General features: G+C 39.0%; 1 protein-coding gene across 1 annotated transcript in view; it reads right to left on the bottom strand.

The window, feature by feature from the left end:
* TRIM44 (tripartite motif containing 44) overlaps positions 1-17,185 on the bottom strand; it is a 114,462-nt gene that overhangs the window by 83,592 nt on the left and 13,685 nt on the right. The window contains exon 2 of the mRNA XM_069471266.1: positions 4,747-4,824. Coding sequence (XP_069327367.1) covers positions 4,747-4,824 — 78 coding nt within the window. The remainder of the gene's footprint in view (positions 1-4,746; positions 4,825-17,185) is intronic.

Below are 17,185 nucleotides of genomic sequence, written 5' to 3'. Positions count from 1 at the left end.
CCTATAACTTTTTTACGAAAAGTGCAGAAATAGGTCAATAATTCTAATAACCCCTCAACCAAAGAAACACTTTTACATGTAGCAACTTGATAGCTGAGGCATCTCAATTCTCTGCTTCATTTGGCTGAATAAACACTGCCCTAGTCAATGTTACAGTCTTGGTGCAGAGCAAGGACCAGGATGAGTGAGGCCTGGCTTGAACCTTGTAACTAACAGGACACTAACAACAAGAATTCTAATTAGGTTTGTCTTATACTCATTATTATTTGTACATTTAAGACTTACACTTTTTGACAAGAATCTGATTATCATAGAAGAAAGAAAGATTGGGCTACATTCCATGCCAATGATATCCACTATGAAAAATGATTGTAAAGTCCTTTGCAATTATAAGATGCTATAGAAATGCTAAATAAAAATAAGAAAACCATTCTCAGATCTATTTAACTAATTTCACGTTGCTAGACAATTCTTTGGTTTCACACTTCAGTAAGGACACCTAGAGACTGGAGACAAGAAAAGGAAAAAAACCTGCTGCTTTAGGCAGCCTTGGTATCACCAGATCCCATGTTTAATCCCATTCTAGTCAGACAGAATAATGTGAGAATAAAGTGAGAAACTCTCACTTGGTGAGAGTTTTAAGATGCTTTTTTTGAGAATAACTTCTTATAAGATTAGTATGAATCTGAGACACACAACTGTATTTTTAACTGCTTGCTTCAAGCATACCAATTATAGGAAACAACGAACAGAACACCTTATAGGGAAAGAAAAGCAATCAATATATAATAGAGAAAGTGGCTGTTATTAACTGCATAATAAAAATTTAGTTTGATTGAACTTGGCATGTTATGTTTTTGGTTCATTGCTTTCTGAGGACTGAGTAGAGGGAATGGAGGGGAGGGAATCAATGTATTGTCCAGGCCTTGGTTTCCTATGGGTAAACTATGAAAGATAACTGTATAGTCACTAGGAAAAGTATGTGAAGATAAAGAACTCAGAAAGCTTTAAATTTCTTAAAAATCCAGTTCCAGACACACACATAAACCCCTGACTGACTACATCTTTTAACTTCCCTAAAGCCTAGCATAAATTAAGAAATCTACAGACAAAAATCCTGTTTTGTGCAATAGGTGTTTCTGAAAAGTTTGGCTGGGAAAAAAAAAAAAGTTTGCAAACTGAATTATGTCAAACACATTAGGACTGCTTATTATTTAAAAGACTACTTCCTACTAATCCTTTTGACAAATTAAAGATTGTTATTAAAATTAATCTTCTTCCACGACATAAGGGGTTCTATATGTCTAGAGGTATGCATCCTTTAAAATAAGCTTACCACAGCAACATTCATGCACAAAACTTCTTCTGGTCCTGTGCCGTATTATTTCTCAATCATCACTGGCTCTGATTCCTGCTCTGAGGCTCACCCCTAGTGGCTGGCTGTTCCTGCTGTTCCTCTGAGTTTAGAACTCAGCCTACTGCTGAACCTAGGCATGGGCTTTGATCTTCCTCCTAAATCCTGACCAGGACCCCTTTCCCTCTTTTTGGCTTTGCTATTTTCCGTTAAAAGGAACAATGTAAAGTAATTCTGTCCTCTTAGCCTCAGCTGGCTTCCCAACCACCTCCCTTTACCCTCCCCTACTCCTTTACTACCTCTGCTCAATTTATTGTTTCATAAGCCTAGATTTCTATTTAGGTTTTTTTTTTTTTCAAATTTGAAATCACTCGGACTTATTTCTAGAGACTCTCTTCTATTTGCTGAAAAGAGTGGAAAAAAAAAAAAAATCATAACAAGCATGAAGAAAAATAGCCAAGGTCCAGCACAGTGTTTCTCAAAGTGTGGTCCCTGAATCAACAACATCAGTATCACCTGAGCATTGCACAGAAATGAAAATTCTCTAGCCACTCCAGACCAACTAAATCAAAAACTCTGGGGGTAGTCCCAGCACTCTATATTTTAGTAAGTTCTCTGGGTGATTTTCATGCACACTGAAGTTTAAGAACCACTGTGTCTGGAAGAAAAGGCGGCATCTAACAAATGTTTGGATAAAATGAGGCAACTCATTAAGAAGAATTAAGTCTATATTATTGACAGAGAAGAATACTATAATATTCTACATAATGAAAAAAGCAACTGAAAAACCATAGGTATAGTGTAATTTTGTTAATAATGTTTAAAAATGTATCTCCATGGGGAAAAATGTCTAGAAGGTTGTGCACCAAACTGTTAATATAGGTTAACTTTGGGTAAATTCATTTTACTTTTCCTTTAGGAATATCTGTATTTTTTAATCTACAAGCATGCATTATTTTATAATTTTAAAAAATGGTTAATCTAGGCATCTTCTATTGCTCTCTGGCAAAACTCAGAGGTAAAAATTAACTCAGTCCCCAGTAGACTTCAGTGTCTGAACTAATCAAGCTTTGTGATGCTTTAGGGAATTCTAGAGGAAGTGAAGCAAAGATAGTGCTCTATTCTCCATGACTCAATCAGTGCTTCTATGTAAAGCCTCTGTGCCAGACAATGACAGGTCATAAAGCCTGAGAGATTCTGCACTTCTTAAATAGGCCAACTCAAACAGGGGATGGTGGAGTTCTGCAGGAAAAACAGAACACACTAAAAACTTAAGGGTCTCTTAAAAGACACCAATTTACTTTCAGAGAAATTTTCTTTGTTGCAGAAATTATATATATTTAAGTCACCCATTTTTCACCCCCCTTCCTGACCTAGCAGTCATTCTGCAATTATGTTCACCCTTCTTCAGGCTGGCTCCAAATACATACAGCATATGCATGTGGTAGACTAAGAAGGGGCTTGAAAATAAAATAGGTTGGTGGTAAATGATCCAGGGCAAGATAAAGAGAAGGTAAAAGAGAGGTATGTGTACATACATACCCAGGAGTAAGTTGGGTCCATACAAATATCCTTTAACTTATCCTGCATCATGGGAAAACCCTGAGGCTTCCATGGGTTCCTCTCATGGGACCACTCAATTCTTTCATTTCTGGCAAGTTTCCCATCAGAAGCACTACATACATTCACAAAGGATCTCAAAGCACTGTACCTGTATTATCATCATATACAGAGGCCACTTAGTGTTATCTGTACACATCCTCTCCCTCTTCACTGCCCTGCTGATTACAAGCACACTGGTGTGGCAGAAACAGAAAATACAGTGTCTCCCTCAGCATAGGCTGTTGCCCCAGAAAAGAGAAACTTGGTAAGAAAAGCTTTCAGGAACCTTTAATAATTGGTTCATCTTTACTAAAGGAAAAACTACTTATACCAGAGGTCCTTCTACTTTGAGCTAAGAAAGTTGATAAAGGTTACCTTAATTTTTTCTATCAAGATACTCTTTACTTCTGAAACCTTAACTACACCAGAAGACAAGAGATATTATCAATGCCCCCATACTTTCAATGTCATATGAAGTGAAAATTATTTTGTAAATTGGTGGCTGTAGTCACCTTTTCAAGAGCCTGTCACTCTCTGTGGCTATGCCTCATATAGTGTTTCAACTTAGAAAACTGAGGCACAATGTGATTATATAGCAAAAAGGAGATAAAATCCAGTGCTTGGTTTGCAACATGACATAAAAGAAAGAGTACAGGCACTGGAGTCAAAAGTTTTGATCTCACCTCTACTTTATACCAGATTTGGAGCAAATGACTCTACCTCAGTCTCAGTGTCCTTATCTATAAAACAGGAATAATAAGCTACTTTACAGCGTTGTTACAGTAATCAAAAAGTATATAGGGCGAGAGAGGAAATGAGAAGTTAGAGGGTAAAGAGTTTCAGTTTGGAATAATGAAAAGGTGGTGATGGTTATAAAACAATGTGAATGTACTTAATGCCATTGAAATTTACACTTAAAAATGGTTAGAATTTTGTTATATATTAGCACAATTATGTAAGGCTCCTAACATAGTACCTGGCTCTCAGTAAGATGCTCAAGAAATAAAAGCCAGTCCCATTTCCCTTATAAATAATGTACAAAAAAAAAAAAAAAAAGACACATGAAGTAAAATAAAATCATGCTCCTTTTCCTATTTAATTGTGAGAGGTTTGAGTCTGAAGCAGAGCCAGCTGACCCAATACCAGGTAGTGCCACAGTGTCTGGGTAGGAAGGAGAAGGGAGTCTGTTAGTCATAATTCCCCCTCCCCCTGCAACCTGGCATGTTCAGTTCCAAGTCCACCCCCACCCTGGTATGGCGTCTCCCAGAATATCAACCCTCCATCCCCTAACATCTTGAAAAAAAGCTGGGACGCTTAAGCTATTTCACAAACCAGACTCCAGGTCGTGAGGACAAAAGCATTCTCTGTGGCAGCTGGCTCCTATAAGTGGGAGAGAGACTAGATGCTAATGCTGAAGACAAACTGGATGGGTCTGGATCCTGTTCCAGTCCCCAGCTTTAGGTTGAACAGTATCTCAGATGCCTTTGGCTAGATTTAATGGACACAAAGGACTGAGCTCTCAAAGGCCCAGTAAAGGAAGATTAAAAACGCACTTGTCTCCAGTTCAGGGAAAACAATTAATGATTATGTGTTGTAAGTCATAAAACAGAGAAGGAGAAAAATAGATGACTTATCTCCAGGCATATTAGAACATTATTTTTGATGGGCAGGCTTAATTAGATCTTAATGCAATGTTCAGATAGATGATCATTAACACCCCTCAAATTTAGCTCAGGGAGAATAAAATGCTTGGGGTACTAACACTCAATCAATTACAAAACAATACTTACCTTAGGGTCTGAGCTCTTGAACTTTAACCTTTCCACCAACTCTATCATAGCTGCCTTCAGTCCACCTGAGTCTTTGCTCTAGAAGAAAGAAAAGTCAGGGGTCACTAGACAGCATTTTGTTGCTCCGTTAAATACAAATAGCGTTTCAAAGGACAATGAAATGGAAAGCAATTTTTTCTTCTTATCAGCCAAGAGAACTAAACAACTAAAGAGAGCTGCATTGCCTCTCTTCCCCTTCTCTATGAACAAAGAGGGTCAAGGACATAAATTGCCCAGTGACCTGAAAGAACTATATGAAATGAAAATTAAATGCAATTTGTGCAGGCCGACTCACTGCTTCATTTCAGGCTCAACTGTGCCGACATTCACTGAGGGCTGAGGCTCTGCAAAAGAGATTTCCATCCAGGATGTCTATGTTACGGCCTAGTAAATTTCATTTTGAACCTTTACATGTCAGATATAGAAGTATTCAATATTAAATATTGTTAGGAAAATTAAAACAAAGAAAATACCTTGAGATTCAATTGGAAACAGGATTACAGTGTGCTGATTAAGAATACAGGTTTGTGAGTCAGAAATAAATAGTTTCAAATTTGAGGTCCATCATTAACCAGCTAATTAATCTCAGGCAAATCATTAAATTTCTCAAAACCTTCTACCCCTTCTATAAAATAGGGATAATAAATAGGGTTTTTCTGAGTCGTAATTGAAATAGTGTTTGCAAGGCTATTAGCAGAGTATATGGCACATAGTGCTCAAAAATTACATGGCTGGGTGTGATAGCTCACACATATAATCCCAGCACCCTGGGAGGATAGGTTGAGGCTTGGAATTCGAGACCAGCCCAAACAACATAGTGAGACATTGTCTCTACAAAAAATTTAAAAATTAGCCAGGCGTGGTGGTGAGCACCTGTAGTCCTGGCTGCTTGGGAGGCTGGGGCAGGAGATCACTTGAGCCCAGGAGTTCAAGGCTGCAGTAAGCTATGATCATACCACTGTACTCCTCCAGCCTAGGTGACAGAGTGAGACCCTGTCACCCTGTCTCTAAAAAAAAATTTCTTAAGAAAATGTCATGTGCTATTATTATTTCAATGTAATGATTTAGAGTAACACAGTCCAATAAAACACAATGTAGCCCACATGCAAGCCATATGTAATTTTAAGTTTTCTACTAGCTATAATAAAAAAGTGAAATTAATTCTGATATATTTACCTCAGTATATTCAAAATATTATCATTGCAATATGGAATTTCAACATGAGATATTTTATATATTTTTTCATACTAGGTCTTTGAAATCTAGTGTGTATTTCACAATTATAGCCCAATTCAATTTAAACTAGCCACATTACAAATGCTACAAAGATACATGTGTCTAGTGACTATTGGTCAGGTCAGATTTAAAGCACAGATTATAGAGACCCATTGCCTAGATTCAAATCCCAAATCTACCACTAGCTGTGTGACCTGAGGCAAGTCATTTGGCCTCTCTTTGTTTCAATTTCTTTATCTATAAAATGGAGCAGTAATAACAGTACCTACTTCATAAGGTTATAGTAAGATTAAATGACTTAATATATGTCAAGGTGCTTAGAACAGGGCCTGGCACATGGTAAACACAATAGGAAGTATGAGACAGTTTTATTATTATTGTTTGCTCCCTCATGGTGCTTTAAGTTCCTTAAGGGTAAGAACTACATCTTTTCTCTCTCTGTATCCCTCGTGCCAGCATCAAAAAGGTGTTGTAAAAAATCTGAATAAATGAATCAATTAATGAACATACAATCTTAAGACATGAATGCCCTAATAATAAGACATTACATGTGTGTAGCACAATCTAAAAATCACGAGTTAATTTTCTTATCTCAACAACTTACTGGGATAGGGTAGGACCACTGATTTCACCAATGAGGGAAAGGAAGCAACAGGAAGTAAAATCACTGTCATTTTTATGGGGAAAGAAACAATAAAGAAATACAAGAATAAACAAACATTACAAATAACTCCAACTCAAAATTGCCCTCTGGATGAGTGCTAACATACTTTCCAAATTTGCAGAACAAATTTCAATTCTTCCAAAACAGGAAATAGTTAGTTAAGACCCCATTGTATGGATTAAAATATACCAAAGGCTCAATCTTTTTTTCCCTCTGACCTCCCTTGCCTCCCAAGTCTACACAGTAAAAATTCAATGTAACATGACTCTGACCAATATTCACTTTAGATGTGCCCTCCAGACACAGCTTAGACCACATTTCCATGCTAGCTGTGGTTCTATATTTTAATAATTTCCATTTTTTAAAATGATTGTTTACAATTCCCCTAAATTCTCCACTAATTTAAGTCTTTAATCTCTGTGGTCTCACAGCAGACAGTTGGAAAAAGGAATCTAAAGGTCACATACCAGGGTGTGGGTGAGATCTGAAGTATCTAAAAAAGGGTTAAGTTGCCAGACACAATCCTGCTTTTATGAGATGATCAGACAATAAAGCCTGTCTGGTGATATCATTACTCTAACCTGCTTCTCATTGGCTGAACAAGCAGGTCACTTGTCCCTGGAAAGCTCTCTTTCCCCACATCCCAGCTGCCAGCGCCCATTTTAAGCTCTTCGGCAAGAGCCCTGATGTATAGACCTCCCCCCCTGGCTTTGGAGACCAGAAAGGAATGCACCAAACTGTGCCTTAAAACCTTCAGAAAAGAAATAAAACGATGACGAAGGAATCCCTAAGAAGCAGACAGCCTGTCTGCAGGCAGATGTGCCTCGTGTAGACAGATAAGGGAACTCCTAGCCTTCTTTCATAAAAACTCAATGTGTCAGCAGAATCATTCCTCCTTTTCACAAACCATCAGCAGCATCACCTACCCAGGGGAGAGACAAAGGAGAGACACCTGAAGAGCACCTCCCTTCAGGAAACTCACCTGTCCCACCTCCCCATCCCACTTTCTGTGAATTATTCAGTAAGATTAATTGGACTCTATGTTGAGCCTGCTACACTCAGTCTCTAAATGAGTGGTGAAGAAAACCTTCCCCACTGGCTTTAAAAAAAAAAACCCATAAAATAAACAGTTGGTCAAAAGGGAGAGTCTCCTCTGGGTAAACCTGACCCTAACATGACAGCTGCAGAGCTGGAGCAAGAGTCCAAATAGAGGACTCTGACCCAAATCCACCTCCCTGTTGCTTTTCCCACACTCCAGTCCCTTCCTGCACCCCAAGAGGCCTCATGCACAGGTGTTCAAACTAGTATGTCCAAGCTCTGAAAACATCCCTCTCAGTCACCCTTTAGCCACACCTGAAACCTAGGGATACACATTTCATGGGTAGGGTCCAATGGCTTGATCCATCTTCAGGCAGACAGATTCTGCAGGCCCTGGAAGCAGGCTCAGGATATTTTGTCAGGTACTTCTTGGGTCCTAGATACTTGGAGAGTGGTCTACAAAGGGGCAGACATGGTCACAGGAGGGGCCTTCAAAAAAGCACAGGACAGGACAGGCACAGTGGCTCACGCCTGTAATCCTTGCACTTTGGGAGGCCAGCGTGGGAGGCTTGCTTAATGCCAGGAGTTCTAGACCAGCCAGAGCGAGAGCAGGCCCTGTCTCTACAAAAATAGAAAAATTGGCCAGGTGTGGTGATGTGCACCTGTAGTTCCAGCTACTCAGGAGGCTGAGGCAGAAAGATCACTTGAGCCCAAGAGTTGGGGTTTGTAGTAAGCTATGATGAAGCCACTGCACTCTAGGCCGGGAGACAGAGCAAGACCCTGTCTGTCTCTCTCTATCTCTGTGTCTCTCTCTCTCTCTCTCTCTCTCTATCTCACACACACAGCATAGGATATAGGGCAGGAACACAGGTTGTCTGGGCCTAAGGGTGGTATCTGAGTATGAATATCCCTAAACCATAGGATGGCACCATGTTTCAGTTAATTGTTTGCTGAGGGCAGTCACTACTCAAAAAGGTAACCAGAACAGGCATTAAAACTTCATATGTTCCCTAACTGGTAGAACACAACAGCTGCCTCTGAAACTCACGTTCCAATTGAGTAGTGGACCATAACTAAAGCAAAGCTAATTCTAACCTTGTTGACATTTGGTTCCATAGATGACCAGATTCTACTATGTCAATCCTTGGGACAAGCACTGTGACTAGTGAAGAGGTGGAACTCTCATGATATCCGTACTTCCCTACCTCCATCCCACCCAATGCAATCCAAGGACATAGGAGTTCAGCATGAGCAGATTTTGTTTATGTACCTCTTTCCTCCCCCAAGACAGTGTAGAATAAAAAGAGACAGGTCCCATGTTGTGACACCCAGCCCTCAGAATTTGATTAATCCGCATGGGATGCTTCACAAGAGCCAGCTCCCAGGTATGAGTCAAAATAAAACCAAAGAAAGGACAAAGCTTTACATTTGAAGGTATTCTTTACTTTCCAAAGCACTTTCACATGCATTCACTGGCATTTCACAATAACCCTAAAAAGAAGTGTATTCTCTTCTCAGTTTACAGCTGAGAAAAATGGCTGGCGAAAATCAAATGAGAAACTCAAAAATCATAGAGCACATATACTCTTTCACTGGCATTTCACAATAATACAATAACTAAGAGGTAGTGTATTCTCACTTCACAAAGGAGAAAAATGGCTTTGACAATGATGTCCCCAAAATCAGAGCCAGTTAGTGGCAAAACCAGGGATCAGAAAAATCCAAATGCAAAAGATTTATATATACAACAGAAGAGACTGTTATTAAGAATACACACACATACACACACACAAAGAAACACAAAGAATTTTTATAAATCAGTAAGAAAAAGCCAAATAAGCACAAAAGAAATCCCAACAAAAAAATATGAACATAACAGAAATGTGAAATGGCTTATAAACATATCAAAAGATGCTCAAACTTACACATAATTAAGATATAATTTCTTATCCATCAGACTGAAAAAATGAGAATCTGATAAAAGCAAGTGTTAAGGGGCTTTGGGTGAATTGAGGACATCCATATGCTGTTGATAGATGTGTAAAATGATAACGCTACTCTGAAATCACATGCCTAGCAAGTCCATTTCTCGTTCCCCTTGAGAAACACTAGCACATGTGTCAGGAAAGCATGCACAAAAGTATTTATTACAGCATTGTTTGTAATACTAAAAAACTGTAAACACCCTAAGCATTCATCAATGGTGGGTCCCTAAATAAACTGTGGAATTAACAAACTATGGAATATGACATAGCAAATAAAAAGAATGACATAGATCTATATGTACCTGGATACAAGGCAAGACATACTGTTTAATATTTTTAAAAACCTGCAAAATGGTACTAATACATATAATAAATACAATTAATTTAAAAAAACTCACAAAACTATTATTTTCTATGGGTGATATATATGTACATAAAAGATCAGAAAAGCAATTATTGCTGGGTCTGGTATTAGGGATAATAATAGAAGAGTTTTAGACTTATGTGTATTAGTTGCATTAATATTAGTTGCATAATTAAGATTTGGTAAAAAGAAAAAAAGATTTGGCATACGGCCAGGAGGGCAGGGAGGAAAGGGGAGAGGAAAAGAAGGAGAGAGGTAGAAATGGGGGACCCAGAGCTCCTGCTTCTTCCCATGAGTTTGCCTATGTGTAGTATTGGGGGGCCTGTTCATTTTACACTGCAAACACATGAACCAGTAGGTACAAGACAGGATTATTTTACTTGGTATTCATGTATGGATTTCAGGGGGTCTGAAATCTGTAAAATTTGGGCCATACATGCACTATTCCAGGGAAAGAGACATTATCTTTCCTCAGATCCCCCCAAAAATTTAGCATTCCTAGTGTAAAGAGAATTGCACAAAGAGAAAAGACACCCAGGTTCTATTTCTCATTCTGCCAGTAACTGCTATGCGAGCTTGGGAAAGTCATTTTACATCTCTGGGTTTTTGTTTCTCCATCTATACATGAGGAAGATGGGCCAGATCAGAAGCTAAAAATTCGCAGCCTGCAGCCTACCCAACTATTTTCTTTAGCTTTTAGAGTGTTGCCCCACACACTTAAAATTCCCAGTGGAATTTTAAGTTAGTTGCCAGCAATTAAAAATCAGAAGATATGACATAATAAAGATTTCTAGCTTCTTTTGAAAATCTGAAGGGTATGATTGTGCTGGACTCCCATTCCCACATACCAGAAATTGGCTGAAGGTGAGTAGCAGCTATTCACTTTAGGCAAAGCAAGCTCTCTCCAGCTTGCCATACTAACCTTAGTTTGCTTCTTTCGTTTACATTACCTTTCTGATAGACATCTGAAGTTACTACCCATGGCACTCCCTGAAAGTTTTCTACCTCTAAGTTTCCCCATTTTTGAATATCAAGAAATTGAGGTGTCTTTCTTCAAAGGAGTGCAGAATCCTTGATATACACATATCCATTCACCCCCAAAACAAAGAAATAACACAGTTCCTTCTAATGTAAACATCCTTTAAAAATGGGCAAGGGGGGCCAGCTTTAGCTCAGCGGTTCCTTCGACAGTACTTTGTCAAAATAGGCAAGGGGCAGAAACAAAGGTGGAATATGGTAGGCAAAGTGGCATCAGAACATGAAGAAGTATTTCTTGACAACCTTTTGCACTTTTATGGAAGTCGGTCTAGTCTAATGCCAATTACCAGCTGGGCACCCAAAAGAAAAATCAAATGTCAGCAAAATGTAAATATAAAATCACATAAATATCCTAAACTGGCTCCTAAATATTGATTTCTATATTACAAAGCATCAGAAGATGCTGAATTCAGAAAGAATACTGGCTGTCTGTTTGGGGGTGTTTTTCTTCCTAACCCACTGGCCTTTTGCTGATACCATGCAAAAAAAAAAAAAATATCAATCCAACTTTGTCATTTTTACAAAAAGGTCTTGTTTGGGAGAAACAGTGCAAAGGATCAGAAGATGGAATACATTTCAAAAGGAAGTGAAGCTAAATGTTACTACTGCTATCCCAGGTATGAAAATCTTTAACATCTTCACATTATTTCATTTTCCAGCTCAAAACCCACTCCTATGCTAGGCCACCACCTTTAGCTGCTCAGACCCAAAATCATTCTTGGGTCTGAGAAAATCTATCAGTAAGTCTTTTTAGACCTAACTCTAAAATAAATACCATCTCTGGTTGACATAGATTCTTCACCATCTCCACTACTCCCAACCTAGTACAAGCAGCAATACTGCTCCCACTCTTGCTACCCTACAGTCCATTTTCCACACAGGAACCAGAGTGAAGTTTTAAGAACATAAATCAGATTACTTATTCTCTTGCTTAAATAGTCTATGGCTATTTAGAATAAAATCCAAAATCCTTAGCTTGTCCTACCCAGTAATCTGACATTATCTACTATTCACCCCTCCATCCTGCCCTTACTCATACTCCATCCATTCTTTTTATTCCCTCAGTAAGCTTGTTCCATCTCAGGACTTTGTACTATTTCCCCCACTGAAACCACTATGCCCCCAGATCTTCTCATCACTGGCTCTAACTACACCCACGTCACTAGCTCAAAAGAGTCCTTCTCAGATTCTTAAACACTGCAGTCCCCAACCACCAGGCTGCAGACCAGTACCAGTCTGTGGCCTGTTATGTTAGGAACTGGGCCACATAGGAGGAGGTGAGCAGCTGGCCAGCGAGCAAGTGAAGCTTCATCTGTATTTACAACCACTCCCCACTGCTCACATCACTGCCTGAGTTCTGCCTCCTGTCAAATCAGTGGTGGCATCAGATTCTTATAGGAACGTGAACCCTACCGTAAACTGGGCAAGCAAGGGATCCAGTTTGCACGCACCTTTTGAGAATCTAATGCCTGATGATCTGAGGTGCAGTTGAAGCAGTGACGATAGCACCAGGGAGTGGTTGTAAATACAGATTATCATTAGCAGAGAGGTTTGACTGCACAGAGACAATAATAAATCAATTGCTTGCAGACTCGTATCAAAACCCTATCAGTGAGTGGCAAGTGACAATTAAGCTGCATCTAGTGGCAGGCTCTATAGTGGAAAGTGAGTTGATGTACTTCAATTATACAGCTGCATCTGGTGGTAGGCTTTAAACCAGAATCTGACACTTATTTTATTTACCACTTCTGTCTGTGCCTCTTTCCCACACCACACACTTGTCTCAGTCACAGTGTTGGTAATTCCATAAGCTAAACCCTAGCAAAAATGAGTAAAAAACAAACATCACTGGAGAGCTCCTTTGAAAAGGGGGAAAAAACCCAAGAATGAGACAGCAGAAGATTCTAAGACTGCCAACAAAATGAAAGCTTCATTTAAAAGAAAAATACCAAGAGTCCTACTTAAATTACCGGTTTACTGCAACAGGTGATTCACATTCTCCAAGCCCAATTTCTACAATATGTGGCAACTTACTATCCAACAAAGGCACAAAACCTTCAAAACTGCTTCACCACAAGGAGACCAAGCACCCTTAAAAAACAAGCCTTTGGAGTTTTTCAAAAGAAAAAAACACGAAGTACAGAAGCAATTATTGAAGGCCACCACTTCATCAAATGTGTCTGTACCGACAGCATCATTCTTAGTGGCTAACGGCACTGCTAAAGCTAAGAAGCCCTTTACTAATTGGTGAAGAGTTGACCCTGACTGCTGCTAAGGACATTTGCCATGAACTTTTAGGAGAGGCTGCAGTTCAAATGGTGGCACGTGTTCCTCTTTCAGCTAGCACCATAACTAGATTGATGAGATAGCAGAGGATACTCAAGCACAACTGTTATAGAGGATTAATGAGTCACCATAGTATGCAATCCAGGTTGATGAGTCTACCAATGTAGACAACAAGGCAACAATGCTTGTTTTTGTTTGATACATTTTTCAGGAGAATGTGCAAGAGAATATGTTACCTGCACTTTTATTGCCACCCAACACCACAGCTGCAGAACTATTCAAGTCTTTGAATGATTACATATAACGCAAACTGAATTGGTCATTTTGGGTCAGTGTACGTGCAGATGAAGCAGCTGCCATGACAGGACAGCTTTCTGGTTTCACTACTCAGGTCAAGGAGGTCGCTTCTGAACATGAGTTTATGCACTGTGTCATCCATAGAGAATTGCTGGCTAGCCAAAAAATGTCACCTGAACTAAGCAACGTTTTGCAGGATGTGATTAAAATTATCAACTACATTAAAGTACATTCCCTTAAATCATGTTTGTTTGTGCAGCTGTGAGGAGATGGATGCAGAACACACACATCTTTTACACACAGAAGTGGATGGCTTTCTAAAGGTGGATCACCGGGCAGAATTTTTGAGTTATGAGAGCTGTTCCAGAGATTTCTTTCTGAAAAAGTCTCCACTGGCAGCACACTTCAGTGACACAGAATGGGTTGCAAACTTGCTTACTTGTGTGACATACTCAACCTGCTCAACAAACTCAATCTGCCACTTCAGGAGAAAGCGACAACTGTGTTCCAGTCAGCAGATAAAGTGGCTGCATTCAAAGCCAAACTGGAATTACGGAAGTGATGAGTGAACATTGGGATTTTTGACATGTTTCAAACATTAGCAGAGAGTTTGAAAGAGACTGAGCCAGGGCCTTCTTTCTCCCAGCTGGTGCATGATTATCTATCTTAGCTTTCAAAAGAGTTTGAGCATTACTTCCCAATCACAAAAGATCCCAAAACTGGGAAGCAATGGATCCACGACCCATTTGTGAATAAACTAGATGAATCGATTTTGTCCGAGCTAGAAGAGGATCAACTGCTTGAGACTGCAAATGATGGTGGCCTTAAAAGTATGTTTGAGACAACTTCAAATCTCCACACATCTGGATTAAAGACAAAGTGAGACTGCCTGAGATTGCCACAAAAACACTGAAAAGCCTGATTCCATTTCCAACATCCTATCTTTGTGAAGATGGGTTTTCTGCAGTGACAGCAACCAATACGAGATTATGGAGTAGGCTGGACTGAAGCAACACACTTCGGGTGTCACTGCCTCCCATCACCCCCAGCTGGGACCATCTAATTACAGGAAAACAAGCTCAGGACTCCCACTGATTCTGCATTACGGTGAGTTGTATAATTATTTCATTATACATTACAATATAATAATAATAATAGAAATAAAATGCACAATAAATGTAATGCACTTGAATCATCCCAAAACCTTCCCCCAACCTTGGTCCATGGAAAAATTGTCTTCCATTAAACCAGTCCCTGGTGCCAAAAGGTTGAGGACCGCTGCTTAAACAACCTCCCTCTCATTCTCATACCCCAGTCCCTATCTTCTTCCCTAGTGTATTCATAGTACTTATCATTATTTGAAATATTATTTATTAACTTGTTTACCATCTGTTTTGCTCATAGAATATAAATTCTATGACTTAGAATTGTTTATTGTTAGGTTCCTTACTGCCCAAAATACTCCACCTGGCACATTTTAAGCCTTCAATAAAGATATGTTGAGTGAATGAATAGATCAAAAGAAAAAAATCATGCCACTACAAACAATAAATGTATCTTAATAAATACTATACCTCAAAGAATTGTGGCAAAAATTAAATGCAATAATGTGTAGAAAGTTTATAGTATAGAACCTGGTATAAGCTAAATTCTCAATAAATTTCAGTTATTTGTTATTGTTATTATTAATTAAACAATATAGTGACTATTAGGTATCAGGTACTGATCTAGAGAAGTGATGAATAACAAAATGAACAAAAGAACCTGTCACTGATCAAAATACTCCGTAAAAAATATACAGGAAGAAAACTTCAGAGAGAAGAGGAAAAATAGTTTTATGATATTCAGAAAGTATTTACCTATTAAATACCTTCATATAGATAGTAAACATTAGGAGAACATGTCAGTACAAATAAGAAAGCTTACGTGTGAGTGGGAATAAATGAGTAAAGGTAAAACAGAATGGTGGAAAAAATATGCACTTTGGTGTCAGACCTGGATTCAAATTCCAGTCCTTCCACTCCGCTGAGTAATCCTTGGCAAAACTCAACTTAAATATCAGTTTGCTCATCTATAAAATGGGAATCATAACAACACAGCTTATTGGGGAGTTGTATTGAGGATCAAATGAAATAATGTATGAAAAGTACCTAGTCTCAAACCACTCAATAAATGATAGCTATTATTATTTTTTTTTTTTTCTCATCTCTGGAAAGAGCCTCAAAATTCGACAGACAAGTTTCTAGATAGACTCTCTTAGTTTTATAACTTCAGCCAAAGGTTAGCAGTTTTATTCTTCATACATATGAAGTCAGAGTCCACCACTCAACACAAGTTATACCCTGCCAGGGTTCACACAGACCCAAAGTACAGAGAGAAGAACAGTAGGGGCACCTATATAAACACAACCTTACATCTCTTCCCATGACTGCCTAGTAGAAAGAAAATGGAGGCTATTTTCTAACCATAAAGCAAATGGTATATTGTCCCCACCTCCCCTCTGCTTCTATAAAAATTTCCCACAGTTCAGAATGTAAAACAGAATCTAAAGAGGACAACCAGTAAGACTTGTGAACCTAAAATTAGACCTACCAGCTGTGTTTTGGTTAGCTAGTGCATAAGGCACCAGCAGGACACTGAAATATACAGAAGCCTCTTCTCTAAAGACAAGTTTTTCACCAGCCTATCTACCCACCAGATTAAAGCAGGCAGAAGGAACAGAAGAAGAGGGGGCTGAACAGTTTGCACCCAAGAAACTTGGTGTCCAGAACTTCTATTGCTGCCAGACTAACTTGTCTGGAACTGAACTCAGAATAGAACCTTACTATAACGGCAATAAGAAAAAGAGCCACCAATTGCCAAGGGCTTATTATATTCCAGGCACTGTGCTAAACTCTTTACATCTATGATCTTATTTGTGCCTCCCCATAACCCAATAAGGAGAAACAATTAGTATGCCCATGTTACTGAAGAAGAAACCAAGACTCAGAGAGGCTTAGTGAAATTACTCAACACGACAAAGCCTCAGGTGGTAGAGCCAGGACTCAAATACATAGATTACAAAGCCAACTGGGGCAAAGACTGTTTGATCCTTCGATATTCATTCTCCCATTTTTCCTTAATAACAGAACCTTAACTTTTAGCTAGACACACTGTGGCCTAGAGAAATGACTGTTTCCCAGCCTCCTTTGCAACTAGATAAAACCATGGAATTGAGTTCTGGCCAATGAAACATAAGCAGTAATGTGTGCAAATTCCAGAGAGTTCTTCTAAAATAGAGGGGTATGCCTTTCTTCATTTTTCTATGTCTGTTATTCCGAAACTTGGAAGTGCCTGCTGGACCTCCAGCAGTCACCTTGGTCCACGACAAGGATTACACTCTAAGGATGTCAGAGTGGAGCTAGAAGGAGCCTAGATTCCTGCTAACTTTGTGGTTCCTCTACACCAACCTTAGAATGCCTACAGACTTCTTTTACGTGAGAGAGAAATAAA

Source organism: Eulemur rufifrons, chromosome 6 (assembly GCF_041146395.1).
Source record: "Eulemur rufifrons isolate Redbay chromosome 6, OSU_ERuf_1, whole genome shotgun sequence".
In the NCBI taxonomy this organism is placed as follows: Eukaryota; Metazoa; Chordata; class Mammalia; order Primates; family Lemuridae; genus Eulemur; species Eulemur rufifrons.
Note: the sequence above shows the minus strand (reverse complement) of the source record. Positions and strands in the feature narration are given on the sequence as shown.